Source organism: Macaca fascicularis, chromosome 14 (genome assembly GCF_037993035.2).
Source record: "Macaca fascicularis isolate 582-1 chromosome 14, T2T-MFA8v1.1".
NCBI lineage: Eukaryota > Metazoa > Chordata > Mammalia > Primates > Cercopithecidae > Macaca > Macaca fascicularis.
The window spans coordinates 69365565-69381644 of NC_088388.1; the positions used below are offsets into that span (position 1 = coordinate 69365565).

Consider the following 16080-nt stretch of genomic DNA (forward strand, 5'->3'; position numbering starts at 1 on the left):
GAAGTGGTCACAAGAGTAACAGCTCAAAAACACAGCAGGCGTATGTTGTGATTTATGAATTGTGAGTCTAAAAGTGCGAAAAAAGATACCGGAGAAAAATGAATACACATACACACTCACACAGGCAAAAATATGTTCAAGAAAAAGAGGAATGGAGAAAAGTATTGTGAGAGTATAAACATATTTAGAAAACAGAGTCAACAATAAACGAGTTAGGGCTGATTATATGCAAAATAAACCGCTAAGAGTCTTGCAACATATGTGAGGGCAATAGAGGACAGGAAAAGAAAATAAAGCAACACAATAAATGATTGAACTAGATACCTCTTAAAGAGATAATATGAATTCCCTGCACACTTTATTTCACATCATCTTCTGAAGCAATGGTATGGAAGCAAGATGCTTTCTGGTGTGTTCAGGGGAAAATAGACCCATGGAACAGAGGACTTAAGTACAGGGAGTGATGACATTCTAGAAGCTAAAGTGTATATAGTCTAGCAGAAGAGAGGGCAGGGATTGTCTTTCAATCAAGAGAGTTGATGTGGAAGATTTTTCTGACTTTTCTTAAGAGAAGACAGAATGGTCAAATTCATATTTGAGGAAGACACATCTTACACCCAGCACAAAGGCATTTTGTAACAGCTGTGGACATAATGGCCTCCTTTGATATGCGTGGTAAGTACCTTCCAAATTTCAATTTATTAGAAATTCAGGCCGGGCGCGGTGGCTCAAGCCTGTAATCCCAGCACTTTGGGAGGCCGAGACGGGTGGATCACAAGGTCAGGAGATCGAGACCATCCTGGCTAACACAGTGAAACCCCGTCTCTACTAAAAAATACAAAAAACTAGCCGGGCGAGCTGGCGGGCGCCTGTGGTCCCAGCTACTCGGGAGGCTGAGGCAGGAGAATGGCGTGAACCCGGGAGGCGGAGCTTGCAGTGAGCTGAGATCAGGCCACTGCACTCCAGCCTGGGCGACAGAGCGAGACTCCGTCTCAAAAAAAAAAAAAAAAAAAAAAAGAAATTCAGTGAAATCTTGTAAGATTTTTGTCTTCTCTTTTTGTTAATTGGATCTAGAAATTCCTCTGTACTCTCTGCTAGCTATCCTATTATTTCTTGTTCATCTCCCGCAAAACTTTATTTTGTTGCAGGTATGTTTATTAGTAACCCTCTGATAAGCAACTTAGAGACAGAAATCAAACTAAGCAAGGGATTCAGCCTAAGGAAATGTAATTTAATTCAAGGAAAACAATTCAAAAGCTCAAGAGGAGTAACTACAGGAATAACATTTCAGAAACACAGCAGGCACATATTGTGTTTATGGATGGTAAGTTAGAGAAAAGAGAAAAGACATAGGAGAAAGAAAATTACAAATTAACAAACTAGATAGATACAGATAGATGATAGATGGATATAGATGATAGATGGATGATAGAGAAGATAGATGATAGATAGATAGATAGATAGATAGATAGATAGATAGATAGATAGATAGACATGAAAAGAGAGAAACAGAGTATGGCATTAAAAGATTTTAAGAATATTAGGAAAGAATCAACAATAGAAAAATCTGAACTTGTTTTATAGAAAATAAATCAATAAGACTCTTGCATCACATGAGATTGTAACCAGCAAAAGGGTGCAGCTACTCACTGCTTCTAGAAAGAAGCAAAAGTAAAAAGAGTTAGATATGATAGAAAAAGAGTGAGCTTTATTGTTCATGCAAGCAGGAGGTAAAAATGGCAGGAATTATTTCCAAAAATGGTCACTTTTCCAAATTCTGGAGAGGGTACAAGGTCTTTAAGAAGAAGGGGTTGGAATGCACAAGGGGAAGGGGGGATAGGAAGTACCAGGTGCTGTGACTTGCTCCAATGTCTTATCTTGAATTATTGTTCCATCTAGTGAAGGAGCTGGCACCATCATGGGCCCAACCAGATTACAAATTAATTTCAGTCAATCTCGCAGTTAAACTCTTGTCAAGAGTGAATTCTGGCCTTGGAGTCATTTTCTGCTGGGAAGACAATTCTGGAGGTGCCTGGTTGTGTCAGAATTAAGCCTCTGAAGCTTCTAAGGAAATATATGCTGGGAGGCTGAAGCAAGCAGATCACCTGAGGTCAGGAGTTCGAGACCTGCCTGGCCAACATGGCAAAACCACATCTCTACTAAAAATACAAAAAAATTGGCTGGGTGTGGTGGCTCACACCTGTAGTCCCAGTTACTTGGGAGGTTGAGGCAGGAGAATTGTTTGAACCTAGGAGATGGAGGTTGCAGTGAGGCAAGATTCACTGCACTCCAACCTGGGCGACAGAGTGAGACTCTATCTCAAAAAAAAAAAAAAACAAAAAAAACTATATATATATATATAAAATAAATGAGCATAGTGTAAGTTTAACAAGCATCCAGAAAAACAAATGTGCATAAGGTGTGGGAGGATAAGTTAGAGTTTTATAGCTTATTCTTAGGCTGTATTTCAAGATAAGACAAAAACATCTGCAGTTTTTCTCAACGGGGTAAAGGAGGAAAGGAATAAAAAATAAGTTTTAAAACAAGTTTGAAGCTATGCTGCCTAATTACAAGAGGACAAAGAAAGAGGAAAAAACAATAATGCATTATGATGAGCAATTGACCTGGATGCCCTTTGTAGAATGATGCCAATTTCCTGCAAGTTAGTGTAAAAGCAAAAGATATGGATTAACTTTACTTTTATTTGCAATATATTCTTTAACTCGTTGGAATGTTTATGTTTTTACAATGATGTAAACACGTTTTCTTTTAAAAAAAATTGCTTTTATGCCAGCGTAAAACAGCAGGCAGGCATTGTTTGTATTTAAATGTGTGTATCTTAATTTAAAAACTCCCTTTTACTCCTCACTAGCTACATTCAGTCTGTAACTCCTTAAATATTGCTTGACCATCCTGATAGTGTGGTATACACTTAATTATCAGTAACATAACAGACCTGAGTTGCTGTCTTACCTCTACCCTACAACACTTCTGTGATTGTGAATAGGCGACTTGATCTTGAGAAAAATTTTCTTAATCAGTAAAATGAAGATAATGATATAACTTGATAATATTATTCAAAAACTTTCAAGATTCCAAATCGTCATCTAGTAATGGAACTCAGTAAGTAAAACTATTTAATTTTCTAAGAAATATTGGTCATTATTGTGTACAAAATGTAAGACAAAGAAGCTCAGATTTTTGGCTTGCAAATTCTTAAAGGCTTATTACCAAAATAGGTCCCTTAAATGGGGCAGATTTGGGAAGGGAGAAAAACTTGTCTAAGTTGGACAAGTTGGTTTTAGGGATGTTTAGTTAGCAATATCTAATGGGTCTAGGGAGACGGATTCAGGATTCAGCAATAAAATCTAGGATAACACATTGTGTCCTAGGGTGTTTGTCCTGCAACACTTCCTTGAATGCAGAATCAACTCATAGCATCTCTGCTTAGTCTTGACCTTGTGCAGAGGAGTAATACACAAGCCAACTATCCATCAGAAATATCCAATCTTTTGCAGAGAATTTACCATGTCTCTCTAATACATGACAATTAAGGACCTCTCTCCAAACAAATGGCCCCTTATTACAGGTGTTACTAGATGTCGTTTTAGTTTCCTTGGTAACACCTATCTCTGTAGATTTACTGTATCTGTAAATGTTTATTGCAATTTTCAGAAAAGATCCACCCTGTCTGCAATCCCCAGAGAACTCTGTGATCCCAGAGCCACTGGTTAGGTAAAAAGGAATAAGAGGAGTCTTTTGTAACAGATAAATTCAGCAATACCTTGGGTTTGTACATCAGGATTCTTTAGTTTTTATCAAAATTGCCCACCAAAATATCCACTCTCTGGTAAGTGCCCAGATATTCTCATTTATTTGGCTTTCACTTGTCTTCTTTTTTTGGCAATTGATCACATAGAACTGAAGATCACAACATACATCTGAAAGAAAGAATTAGTATAACGTTCCAGTTAATTCACTAGGGTTTACTAATATTTTACAGGAAAAATAAAATCAGATGCATAACTAAATGCAAAGTTTAAATCTGAATTCTCTATAGAAATAACACGTGCAGAAATAATTTTCTCAGGGCATTGCATAGACAGACTCTAGTGTAAAGTATTTTCCATCTCTCTTCATTATGATCGCGACATAAATGCTCTGTTCTCTCAAAAGAAAGTTGAAAGAAGCCACAAATTTAACACTGCTCTTTTTCTACTAAATTTTCAGATATTCCTATTTTACCAACACAAGCATCTATATGTTTCATTGCAGAGCCCTATGAATGAATCGTGTCCATTATCAACACATCATATGTTGACATCACCACCTTCTTCTTGGTTGGGTTGCCAGGGCTAGAATATGCACACATCTGGATCTCTATCCCCATCTGCAGCATGGATCTTATTGCTGTTCTAGGAAATTGCACCATCCTTTTTATCATCAAGACAGAGCCCTCCTTGCATGAGCCCATGTACTATTTTCTTTCCACGTTGGCTATGTCTGACTTGGGTTTGTCTTTATCAACTCTGCCCACTATGTTAAGAATTTTCCTGTTCGATGCTCCTGAAATTTCATCCAATGCCTGCTTTGCCCAGGAATTCTTCATTCATGGATTCTCAGTACTGGAGTCCTCAGTCCTCCTGATCATGTCATTTGATAGATTCCTAGCCATCCACAACCCTCTGAGATACACCTCAATTCTGACAACTGTCAGAGTTGCCCAAATAGGAATAGTATTCTCCTTTAAGAGCATGCTCCTGGTTCTTCCTTTCCCTTTCCCTTTAAGAAGCTTGAGATATTGTAAGAAAAACTCCTACTGTCTCCCACTCCTACTGTCTCCACCAGTCATGAAGTTGGCCTGCTCTGACAACCGAATTGATGTCATCTATGGCTTTTTTGGAGCACTCTGCCTGATGGTAGATTTTATTCTCATTGCCGTGTCTTACATCCTGATCCTCAAGACTTTACTGGGAATTGCATCCAAAAAAGAGCAGCTTAAGGCTCTCAATACTTGTGTTTCACACATCTGTGCAGTGATCATCTTCTACCTGCCCATCATTAACCTGGCCGTTGTCCACCGCTTTGCCCGACACGTCTCTCCCATCATTAATGTTCTTATGGCAAATGTTCTCTTACTTGTACCTCCACTAATGAACCCAATTGTTTATTGTATAAAAACTAAACAGATTAGAGTGAGAGTTGTAGCAAAATTGTGTCAACAGAAGATTTAACAGGCATATGTGACAGAAAACCTGGAAATGTCTGATAAGATATTTAAGGTCAATTTGAGAAAACCTAATATTTGACACAAAGAATTATCAACACATATTTTTGTTGTTATCATAGATTTATTTTATTCACTCTGGATACTGAGAATGGGATTAAAGCTGTAAACAGGAAGTACATTGCCTGAGGTCCCCATTTCAGTTAACCAGAATAAAAATAAGTGTCTTATGATGGTACCTCTGACACAAACAACAAATTACAACCAAGACAGAAAAATGATATATTTTACAGTCTGACAGAAGTTGGATTCCTCGTTGTTTGCATTTAGTCTTTCTATACCAGGTTCTTTTACTGCTAGACCTAAATTTTATATTATATCTGTCTCTTTATCCATTTTAATCATGTTAATATGTCACCATCTTTTTTAAATTCTAGCTTTTATATTTGATATGGGTTGGATTCTTACATGGCTGTATTGGACCCAGGTAGTGAGCATAATACCCAACAGATAGTTTTTCAGTCCAGTCCTGGCCCTGTCACTTCCCCACCCTGGTAGTCTGCAGTCACCAAGCATTTCTTCAGCAAAATATTGGTAAGTTCCCTGCCTTATAATAGATTCGCTATGCAAGGCAAGAGTAATTGAAAAGGCAAAGTGAATGTATGAGTGCCTTTTATAAATTTGAATTCTTACTTCTTTAGAAATACAATTAAATCAATCAATCAATATATATATATATATTTTCTTCTCTTTCTTTCTTTCTTTTTTCTTTTCTTTTTTTTTTTTTTTTTTTTTTTTGAGATGAAATCTGACTCTGTAGCCCAGGGTGGAGTGCAGTAGCACAATCTCTGCTCACTGCAATCTCTGCCTCCCAGGTTCAAGCTATTCTCTTGCCTCTCAGCCTCCAGAGTATCTAGGATTACAGGCACGTATCACCACCCCCAGCTAATTTTTGTATTTTTTGTAGAGACAGGGTTTCACCATGTTGGCCAGGCTGGTCTCAAACTCCTGACCCCAAGTGATCCACCCGCTTTGGCCTCCCAAAATACTGGGATTACAGACGTGAGCCAACACGCCAAGCCAAATAACAATATTCTAAGACCCTACATGGGCTGGACCTTTTCTACTTCTTCTATATCATCAGATTTGTTATTAAACTCCAGCCATATTGACCTACTGAATTGTTTTTGAATTTACAGAGCTCTTTGTTTTCTGTGAGTTTTCACATCAGAACTGTTTTGTTAAAATTCTCTTGACACCAATTTTGTATAACACATTCCCATTTTTTTTCTTTAAATTTTGGCTTAATTTCAACATAAATTACCTAGCCTGAGTTTGTATGATGACCCTCTCTTTTATCTTTTTTATTCCTGGTTTATTCTTTATTCTTTGTTATACTTAATATTTGCAATTATAGATACCTTTTATGCTTATTTCATTTCTTTCTACTTCTTGAATAAAGTGTATTATGAGCGATTGAAGAAACCTATATAATTTCTTTATTTTTTCCTATGTAATGTCTAGCACATTTCTGAGGAAGAGTAGATTTCAATAAATAAATGCTAATGAATGATTTTAAAAATAAGACCATGTTTGTAGAAAAAGTAGTTCGCTGAAGAGTTCAGTAATATTTATTCACAGTAGGATACAACTTTCTTAAATTGTGTATTTCAAATGTAGGCATATCATTGATGGTAAAGATTTTTAAAACAGGAAAAAAGATATGGTATAAAGAGAAATTTATTGCTTTAGATTTGTGGCTGACAAATAGTCCAACTTTCCTTCCCATTATGACCTCAAAATCTTGCATATTGTAAAAACCACTTTAGCCTTTTTATTTTACCCACTCCTTCAATCAAGTCCTTTCTGTCAATCACGTCAGTTCAAGTCTCCTACACTTCATTCTCAGGTAAATCAAGAAACACCTTCCAGGAGTGTCAAATGCTTAAAATATAATAATCAGCCCACAGCTGACAGTACTTCCCAATTAATGGAAAATTTTAACAGATACAAGCATTACTTTTAAACCTCTAATATATGCACGATGTGCTTCCAGGTATTTTTACGCATTTAAAAAAGTTGTTTTTCACAATGACCCAGCTTTTTATAAAGGGTTTTTTCCTATTTATTTTAGTTGAAGAGATTCAGGCTCTGAGAGTTTGATTTTGTGAAATTCACACAGAGAGGAAGTCAAAAGCTGGGATTCAAACCTAATCTCTGATACTCCAGGATAGTATTATCTTGAGTACATTTTAGTTTTTAAATTCAGAGCTACATATGTTTTCACAAACCTATCCTAGTATAGAAAATCCTATCATCAGATCAGGGCAAGAACTGCTTCTGTGTTCGAGGTGCGTAACTATATCCATCTGCCTTTTCCAAAGTCTTAAAAACACAGACATGGGTTTGGGGTTGTAGTACAACAAAGCAGTAGTTGACATGCTTTATTAATTGAAAGAAACAGAAACTCCTATTCTCCCAGTGTGAGGACAGGCAGCCCAATATGAAGACTTCATTTCCACTAACAAGATGAGTAACAATTGGGTGGCTTTAATAGGCATCTTATTCTTTCAGGATACTGTACATAGATGTCTCATACAAGAGTCTCAAAGATAATCTGTATTTTGGGGGTTTTGAGCACTCTTAATAAAATAAAATGAAAAATAAAATAAAGATACATGAATGCCTGTGGGGTAGGTGATGATTTATGGTCAACATAATGATTTGCACATGTTCCTGAAATGAAGAACGTAGCAAACAACAGCAAACCCAATTTTATCCTAAAGAAATGTAAACATTCTGAGGTAAAATATCATAATGGCTAACAGACATGAATTGAAAGTTGTAGGAACCTTGGGAGCTACGGCACACCTAAGTGCTGGAAAGAAGTTGTTATCACTGCTAACTTATGTGCTTCAGCTCTCTATTTTGTTTCTATACGTATTTTGAACAAAGCAAACCCATGTAGTTTGCTAAACGGTGGGTGGACAAATAGGCAGTAGAGCACTTTTTATCTCTCAACAAAAAGAGCTTAAGAGAACTGTCACTCTCAGACCCACTTGAAAGAAAAATGTTTAATAGCTACCTTAATATTCTAAGCAGAAGTGATCAGTATACCAAGGACAAAAACTTAATGTGACTGACACAATTGGTTCGTATGCCAATCCCTGTGCCACAACCCCATCACTGTGACTGTGATATATTAAAATGGCCATTCTCTTTCCAGAAAATTTGGAGAAATGATATCACACAGGAATAAACAACACAAAAATTAATTTAAAAAAAACCTAACAACCCAGTATTTATCTACTAGAACAACAAATAATGGCAGAATGACTTCAGTGAGAAACAATAATAACAAAAATGCTATTTACAAAAAATGATCACTAAATGATATCTAAGAAATCAGTTTATGTAACAGCCTGGAGAGATTTCATTGGTAGCACTTTAAAAAGCATACATTATTGTACTATACCAGTGATTAAGTACCAATGTACCTAGCAGTAATTGTGACTTATGGAGAAATCAAGCCATCAAAGACAGACAGGTACCCAGAAATATGCCATTTGAACTAATGGCACTTATTCAGGAGTCATGAAAATTTTACATTTTAATCTTGGTAAGGCATTAGAATCACCCAGGGAGCTCTCAAAAGTTGAGATATTCAGGTTAACATCATAGTCAATTAAATCAGAATACCTAATTCAATTTTACCCATTCACATGTTGATGAATATTAGTCATTTTCAAATGTTGGTTAATATGATAAAGTTCCTGTAGACATTCTTAGAATGCGTTTGCTTGAAACAAGAACTAACTTTTCTAGAAACGGTATTTTAAGTCATAAAGTAGGTATTTATTTACCTATGGAAGATAATGCTAAACTTTGTCACCAAAGAACTTGCACTGATTTACACATCTAATAGGAAAGCGTAAGCATTCTAATGCTCCACATGTTCACCAAACTTTGGGATTGTTAACCTTTTTAATGTTAGTCATTCTAATGGGTATCATATAACACCTCATTGTCATATTAATTTACATTTTCTCAAATGCAAATTAAACAATGGCAGTCAAGTGCATTGCCTATTTTTTACTGATTTTTACTTACTCATTTGTAGCTCTTTACATATCATCTGGCAGATATATATATCATATTTTTTGATGGAACACTAGAAACTTAATAATATTGAAATACAGAGTACTCAGTTATTAGCTATGCTCAGCATGCTGTGCTATTGTTCTAAAGAAACCAAATTTAATCTTCCTATCTCTTTACCTTTTGACTATCATCTCCAGACTAAGCCCATCCCCCAATATCTGGTATTCATCATGCTACTTTATGCTTCAATGAGTTCAATTGTTTCAGATTCCACATGTATGTGAGAACATGCAGTGTTTGTCTTTCTATGCCTGGTTTATTTTATTTAACATAGTATTCTCCAGTTCCATCTATGTTGTAGCAAATGACAGAATTTCTTCCTTTTTGGAGGCTGAATACTATTCCATATGATGTTATTATTTATTCCCAATGAGTGATTGGTCTTTCCATAGAAATGCTTTCTGTTAATTAATTCTGACTATGGAATTCTTTCTTCCTGGATTGTGTCCATGGTTATCCCAAGATCATGAAAATATTACTATAGATTCTCTACAAGATTTTTTGTTTTACCTAGAATACTCAGGCCTATTGTCCAACTCAAATTAATGTTTTGATAAAACTCAAGATTTCTTTCTTCTATTTGCATTTAAATTGCTCTCTATTGTAAATGCCATCTATTCCTTATTGAATTTGTCACTGTCATAAATCAAAAGGACCTATATGTATGTATAAAAGTCTGAAATATGTTATATTCCATTAATCTATTTATCTCTTCTTGTGTCAATATAACACAGCTTATCAAATGTAGCTTTAGAGTTAGACTTGAAATCTAATGGTGTAATACACCCATTTTTTTACTTCTGTTACCTATTATAGGTCTTTTGCATTTCCATATAATTTTTTAAATCAACTTGTCAATTTTAACAATAAAACCTAGTGTAATTTGACTAGAATTGTGTTTATTAAATACATTATTTTGGGAAGAATTAACATCTTAAAAATATAGAGCTTTCCAGTCAGTAAACATGGCATGTCTATGTTTTTTATTTAGGTCTTCTTAAAGCTTTTGGCAAAGTTTAAGTTTTCAGCTTACATATCCTGAAAGCATTCTATCTCATTTATTTTTATATATTTAATGTTTCTGATCCTGTTACAAATGACATTTTAGGATATAATATCAGATTGTTTTTCAATGTGCTAGATTTCGATTTTGTAAATTGTCCTTATATCCAGCCAGCTTTTCTGAATTCACTCACCTTAATGTTTATAATGTTCATAATTTAATGTTTATAATTTTTACATAAACATTCATATCATTTGCAAGTAGGGGCATATTTGCTTTATCCTTTCAAATTTTATACGTTTCCTGTCTTTTTTGTGTCTACATTATACTGCCTTGAAAATCTAGTATAATTTTGAATGTAAGCACTGATGGGAATATCCTAGACTTTTCCACACATCATGGGGAGCTTGTTCAATATTTTCTCATTAAAATAAAGTTACATGCAGTATTTTTATATTTGTCTTTACCAAATCAAAGTAACACCTTTCTATTTCTGATTTTCTCAGATATTTCATGATAAAAATAATTGAATAAAATCATATGGTTTTATCGATTTTTCTATCAGTGTAGAGTAGTACATTTATGACTCCTCCTGAAAATTGATCCCATATTCCTGAGATAAAGTGACTTGGTCATGATATATTATCCTATTTATAGGTCATTGTACTTTGTCACCATTTTTAAAATGTTTAGATCTATGGTCATAAGGTATATTTACCATTAATTAACTTTTCTTATAGCATAATTAGCTGTTTTAATCTAATTGGTTGATATTACTTCCAAAACAAGTTGGGAAGTTTTCTATTCTCTGGAAAGGTATTTATATATAATATTGGTATCTTTTCTTTAAGTATACATAATAAGTAATATACAAATCCCAATTGACTTGAAGTTTTCTTTCAGAGCTTTTTTCTAAGCTATGTACTAAATTTTGCTAAGAGATACAACATGTTCATCTTTCCCTTTTTTCCTGTTTAAATTCTGGAGTCTAGTATTTTTTTAAGTATTTCACCATTTTATCTAATGATTTACTTTACTGAAAAAAGTTATTTATTATAGTTATTATATCTACTTACTATCTGTATGTCTATAGACTTGCTAAGAGATACAACATGTTCATCTTTCCCTTTTTTCCTGTTTAAATTCTGGAGTCTAGTATTTTTTTAAGTATTTCACCATTTTATCTAATGATTTACTTTACTGAAAAAAGTTATTTATTATAGTTATTATATCTACTTACTATCTGTATGTCTATAGATTTGTACTTACGTTCTCTGATTTTATTATTAAAATAAAATTAGTGTTTTCTCTTTTTATTCTTTCAGTTTTGTTAAATTATTTATTGATTCTTTAAAACTTGTGAAGGAATCAAATTTCTGCTTTGGTGACATTATTTTATATCATATTTCTATTTTATTCATTTCTGATTTTACCAATTTATTTTCTTTGTTTTTCTTGGAGATTAGGTTGTTATTCCTTCACTATCTTCTTGAAATGGAAGTTATATTTTTTGATTTTTCAACTGTTATTTCCTAATAAATAAATTTAACCTATAATTTTCTGTATAGGTACTGCTTTAGCCATATCTCATCTGTATGATTTACCTCCCTTCACTATTATTTCAGTATATGGAACCAACAGAAACCTCAACTGATTTGCAACATTTTATTTTTTACAAGAAAAAGACATCAAATTGCTAGAATGAAATATTAATAATTACATATACATGCCTCATTTTATTATTATAGTTATAATTTTATATTAATATTCTCGGTATACAAATAACACTTTTAAAACATTATGTAAATTAAGTTGAAAATCAATACAAGATTATGATGTAAAAATCCTTATGAATAGCTTTTACAGTTGCTAAAACCCATATTTTTATTTCATAGCAAGCATAGCAAAATGGGAAAGATAATAATAAAGATAAAAAAGATGCCAGTTTAAAAAATACAATCATTTATTCATTCAACAAATATTTAATAAGCTAGTATATGCCATCCACCATGATACTAATGCACCACCTGTCTTACTGTAGCTTACTTTAAATTGTCATAAAACAAATGGATTTGGTCCACAAAGTTGAACATTGAGCCAATTAACACATGAACATTAAACCAATTAATACATGTCCTTGCCAAGGCAATTTTCATATACACATACACACACACACACACACACACAAACTTTCTACTATCTCTTTAATAAGAAGTACCTGGAGAAAGCTAAGAGATAAAGCAACAGTGGAAGGAGAGAATTCTTGACAACATAACCAAGTGAGACTTATTTTCATTGGGGAAGCAAGCAGTAGGCAATTTCCAATTATGAAGTAATCATTACATAGTTTAAAAGAGTTTATGGGAAGGTTATGGTAATACATTCTTTTATTTCCACACTTTAGTCAACTAAATATTGAAATCCTTCCAATGACTATTTACTAATAGGAGTGAGTATATAGTTTTTTTCTCCTCGAGAGCCTTTTCCTTAGGATCTCTATACTAGCATGATTTTCACTGTTGCAAAGATTTGCAACTGTAGGACAAAATGTTTCATCTTATCCCCTACAATCATTTGGTAGTCAGTTTAAAATGCTAAAAATAATACACAATTCCAGCTGTACATTCAGTTTATAACACCTTAAATATTGCTTGGCAATCCTGATAGCGTGCTATATACTTAATTATCAGTAATATAACAGACCTGAGTTGCTCTCTTACCTCTACCCTACAACATTTCTATAATCGTAAACAGATGATTTGATCTTGAGAAAAAATTTCTTCATCAGTAAAATGAAGATAATGATATAGCTTGATAATATTATTCAAAAAATTTCAAGATTCCAAATCATCATCTGGTAATAGAACTCAGTAAGTAAAACTATTTAATTTTCTAAGAAATATTGGTCATTATTGTGTACAAAATGTAAGACAAAGAAGCTCAGATTTTTGGCTTGTTGTTTCTTAAACATAAAGGCTTATTACCGAAGTAGGTCCCTCAAACGGGGCAGGTTTGGGAAGGGAGAAAAACTCGTCTAAGTTGGACAAGTTGGTTTTAAGGGATACTTAATTAGTGATGTCTAACGGGTCTGGGCAGATGGATCCAGGATTCAGAAATAAAATCTAGGATGACACATTGTGTCCTGGGAGGTTTGTCCTGCAACACTTCCTTGAATGCAGAATCAACTCATAGCATCTCTGTTTAGACTTGACCTTGTGCAGAGAAGTAATTGACAGGCCAAATATCCATCAGAAGTATCCTAGTTTTGCAGAGAATTTACTGTGTCTCTCTAATACCTGCAATTAAAGAATTCTCCAACAAAATTTTTCCTTATTACAGATCTAGATGTTTATTTGTTTCCTTGGTATCAACTAACTCTGCTGATTTACTGTTTCTGAAAATGTTTATTCTTATTGTCAGAAAAGATCTAGCCTTGCTGCAATCCCCAGAGAATCAGTAATCCCAGAGCCAGTGGTTAGGTAAAAAGGATAAGACAAGTCCTTATATATAAGAGGTATATATAAGAGAAGTCTTTTGTGGTGGATAAATTCAACAATTCCTTGGGTTTGTATATCCGAATTATTTAGCTTTTATCAAAAGTGCCTACCAGCATATCCACTCACTGCTAAGTAACCAGATGTTCTCATTTATTTGGATTTCATTTGACTTCTATTTCTGGCAATTAATCACATAGAACTGAAGGTCAGAACATAGATCTGAAAGCAAGAAATAGTAGAAGATTCCAGTTAATTGACCAGCATTTACTAATATTTTACAGGAAAAAATGAGATCAGATGCATAACTAAATGCAAAATTTAAATCTGGATTCTCTATAGAAATAACATGTCCAGAAATAATTTTTTCAAAGTATTTTATAGACAGCTTCTAGTCTAAAGTAGCAGCCATCTCTCTTCATTATGATAGCCACATAAATGTTTTGTTCTCTCAAAAGAAAGCTGAAAGAAGCCACAAATTTTAACACTGCTTTTTTTCTACTAAATTTTCAGATATTCCCAGTTTACCAACACAAGCATCTGTATGTTTCATTGCAGAGCCCTATGAATGAATCATGTCCATTATCAACACATCATATGTTGACATCACCACCTTCTTGGTTGGGTTGCCAGGGCTAGAATATGCACACATCTGGATCTCTATCCCCATCTGCAGCATGGATCTTATTGCAATTCTAGGAAATTGCACCATCCTTTTTATCATCAAGACAGAGCCCTCCTTGCATGAGCCCATGTACTATTTTCTTTCCACGTTGGCTATGTCTGACTTGGGTTTGTCTTTATCAACTCTGCCCACTATGTTAAGCATCTTCCTGTTCAATGCTCCTGAAATTTCATCCAATGTCTGCTTTGCCCAGGAATCCTTCATTCATGGATTCTCAGTACTGGAGTCCTCAGTCCTCCTGATCATGTCATTTGATAGATTCCTAGCCATCCACAACCCTCTGAGATACACCTCAATTCTGACAACTGTCAGAGTTGCCCAAGTAGGAATAGTATTCTCCTTCAAGAGCATGTTCCTGGTTCTTCCTTTCCCTTTCCCTTTAAGAAGCTTGAGATATTGTAAGAAAAACCAATTATCCCACTCCTACTATCTCCACCAGGATGTCATGAAGTTGGCCTGCTCTGACAACCGAATTGATGTCATCTACAACTTTTTTGGAGCACTCTGCCTTATGGTGGATTTTTATTCTCATTGCCGTGTCTTACGTACTGATCCTCAAGACTGTACTGGGAATTGCATCCAAAAAGGAGCAGCTTAAGGCTCTCAATACTTGTGTTTCATCTGTGCAGTGATCATCTTCTACCTGCCCATCATCAACCTGGCCATTGTCTACCACTTTGCCTGGCCTGTCTCTCCCATCATTAATGTTCTTATGGCAAATGTTCTCTTACTTGTACCTCCACTAATGAACCCAATTGTTTATTGTGTAAAAACTAAACAGATTAGAGTGAGAGTTGTAGCAAAATTGTGTCAACGGAAGATTTAACAGGCATATGTGATAGAAAACCTGGAAATGTCTGGTAAGATATTTAAGGTCAATTTGAGAAACCTAATATTTGACACAAAGAATTATCGACACATATTTTTGTTGTTATCATAGATTTATTTTATTCACTCTTGACACTGTGAATGAGAATAGAACTATAAACAGGAAGTACATTACCTGAGGTCCCCATTTCAGTTAACCAGAATAAAAATAAATGTCTTATGATAGTGTCTCTGATACAAGCAACAAATTACAACCAAGACAGAAAAATGACAATTTTTACAGTTCTGACAGAAGTTGAATTTCTCATTATCTACATTCAATCTCTTATACCAAGTTCTTTTAATGCTAGACCTAAATTAACTCTGTCACTTTATCCATTTTAATCATCTTAGTATACCACCATTGTTTTTTTAAATTTAATCATTTATATATGATATGGGGGTACATGTGCTGGATTTTTACATGGATATATGGGACCTAGGTAGTGAGCATAGTACCCAGTAGATAGTTTCTCAGTCCAATCCTGCCTGCTTAACTTTCCCCCCACCAGTAGTCTGTAGTCACCAGCATTTCTTCAGTAAAATATTGCTAAGTTCCCTGCCTTATAATTGATTCACAATGAAATGCAAGAGCAATCAATAGGCAAAGTGAATGTGTAAGTGTCTTTTTAAAATTTGAACT

The 16080-nt window shown here is 34.3% G+C and overlaps 3 protein-coding genes across 3 annotated transcripts in view; 2 read left to right on the forward strand and 1 right to left on the reverse strand.

Moving 5' to 3' along the window:
- The window catches only part of MMP26 (matrix metallopeptidase 26), a 370667-nt gene that overhangs the window by 33877 nt on the left and 320710 nt on the right, over positions 1-16080 (reverse strand). The gene's annotated exons all lie outside the window — the stretch shown is intronic.
- On the forward strand, positions 4300-5234 carry LOC102119879 (olfactory receptor 51A4). Its single transcript, XM_005578926.4, has one exon. It carries the CDS (start codon positions 4398-4400, stop codon positions 5232-5234), a length of 837 nt encoding a protein of 278 aa, XP_005578983.4. The 5' UTR covers positions 4300-4397.
- On the forward strand, positions 14461-15396 carry LOC102120259 (olfactory receptor 51A4-like). Its single transcript, XM_045371383.2, is given in 3 exon segments — positions 14461-15090; positions 15092-15185; positions 15188-15396. Coding segments are annotated over 3 exon segments (933 nt in total).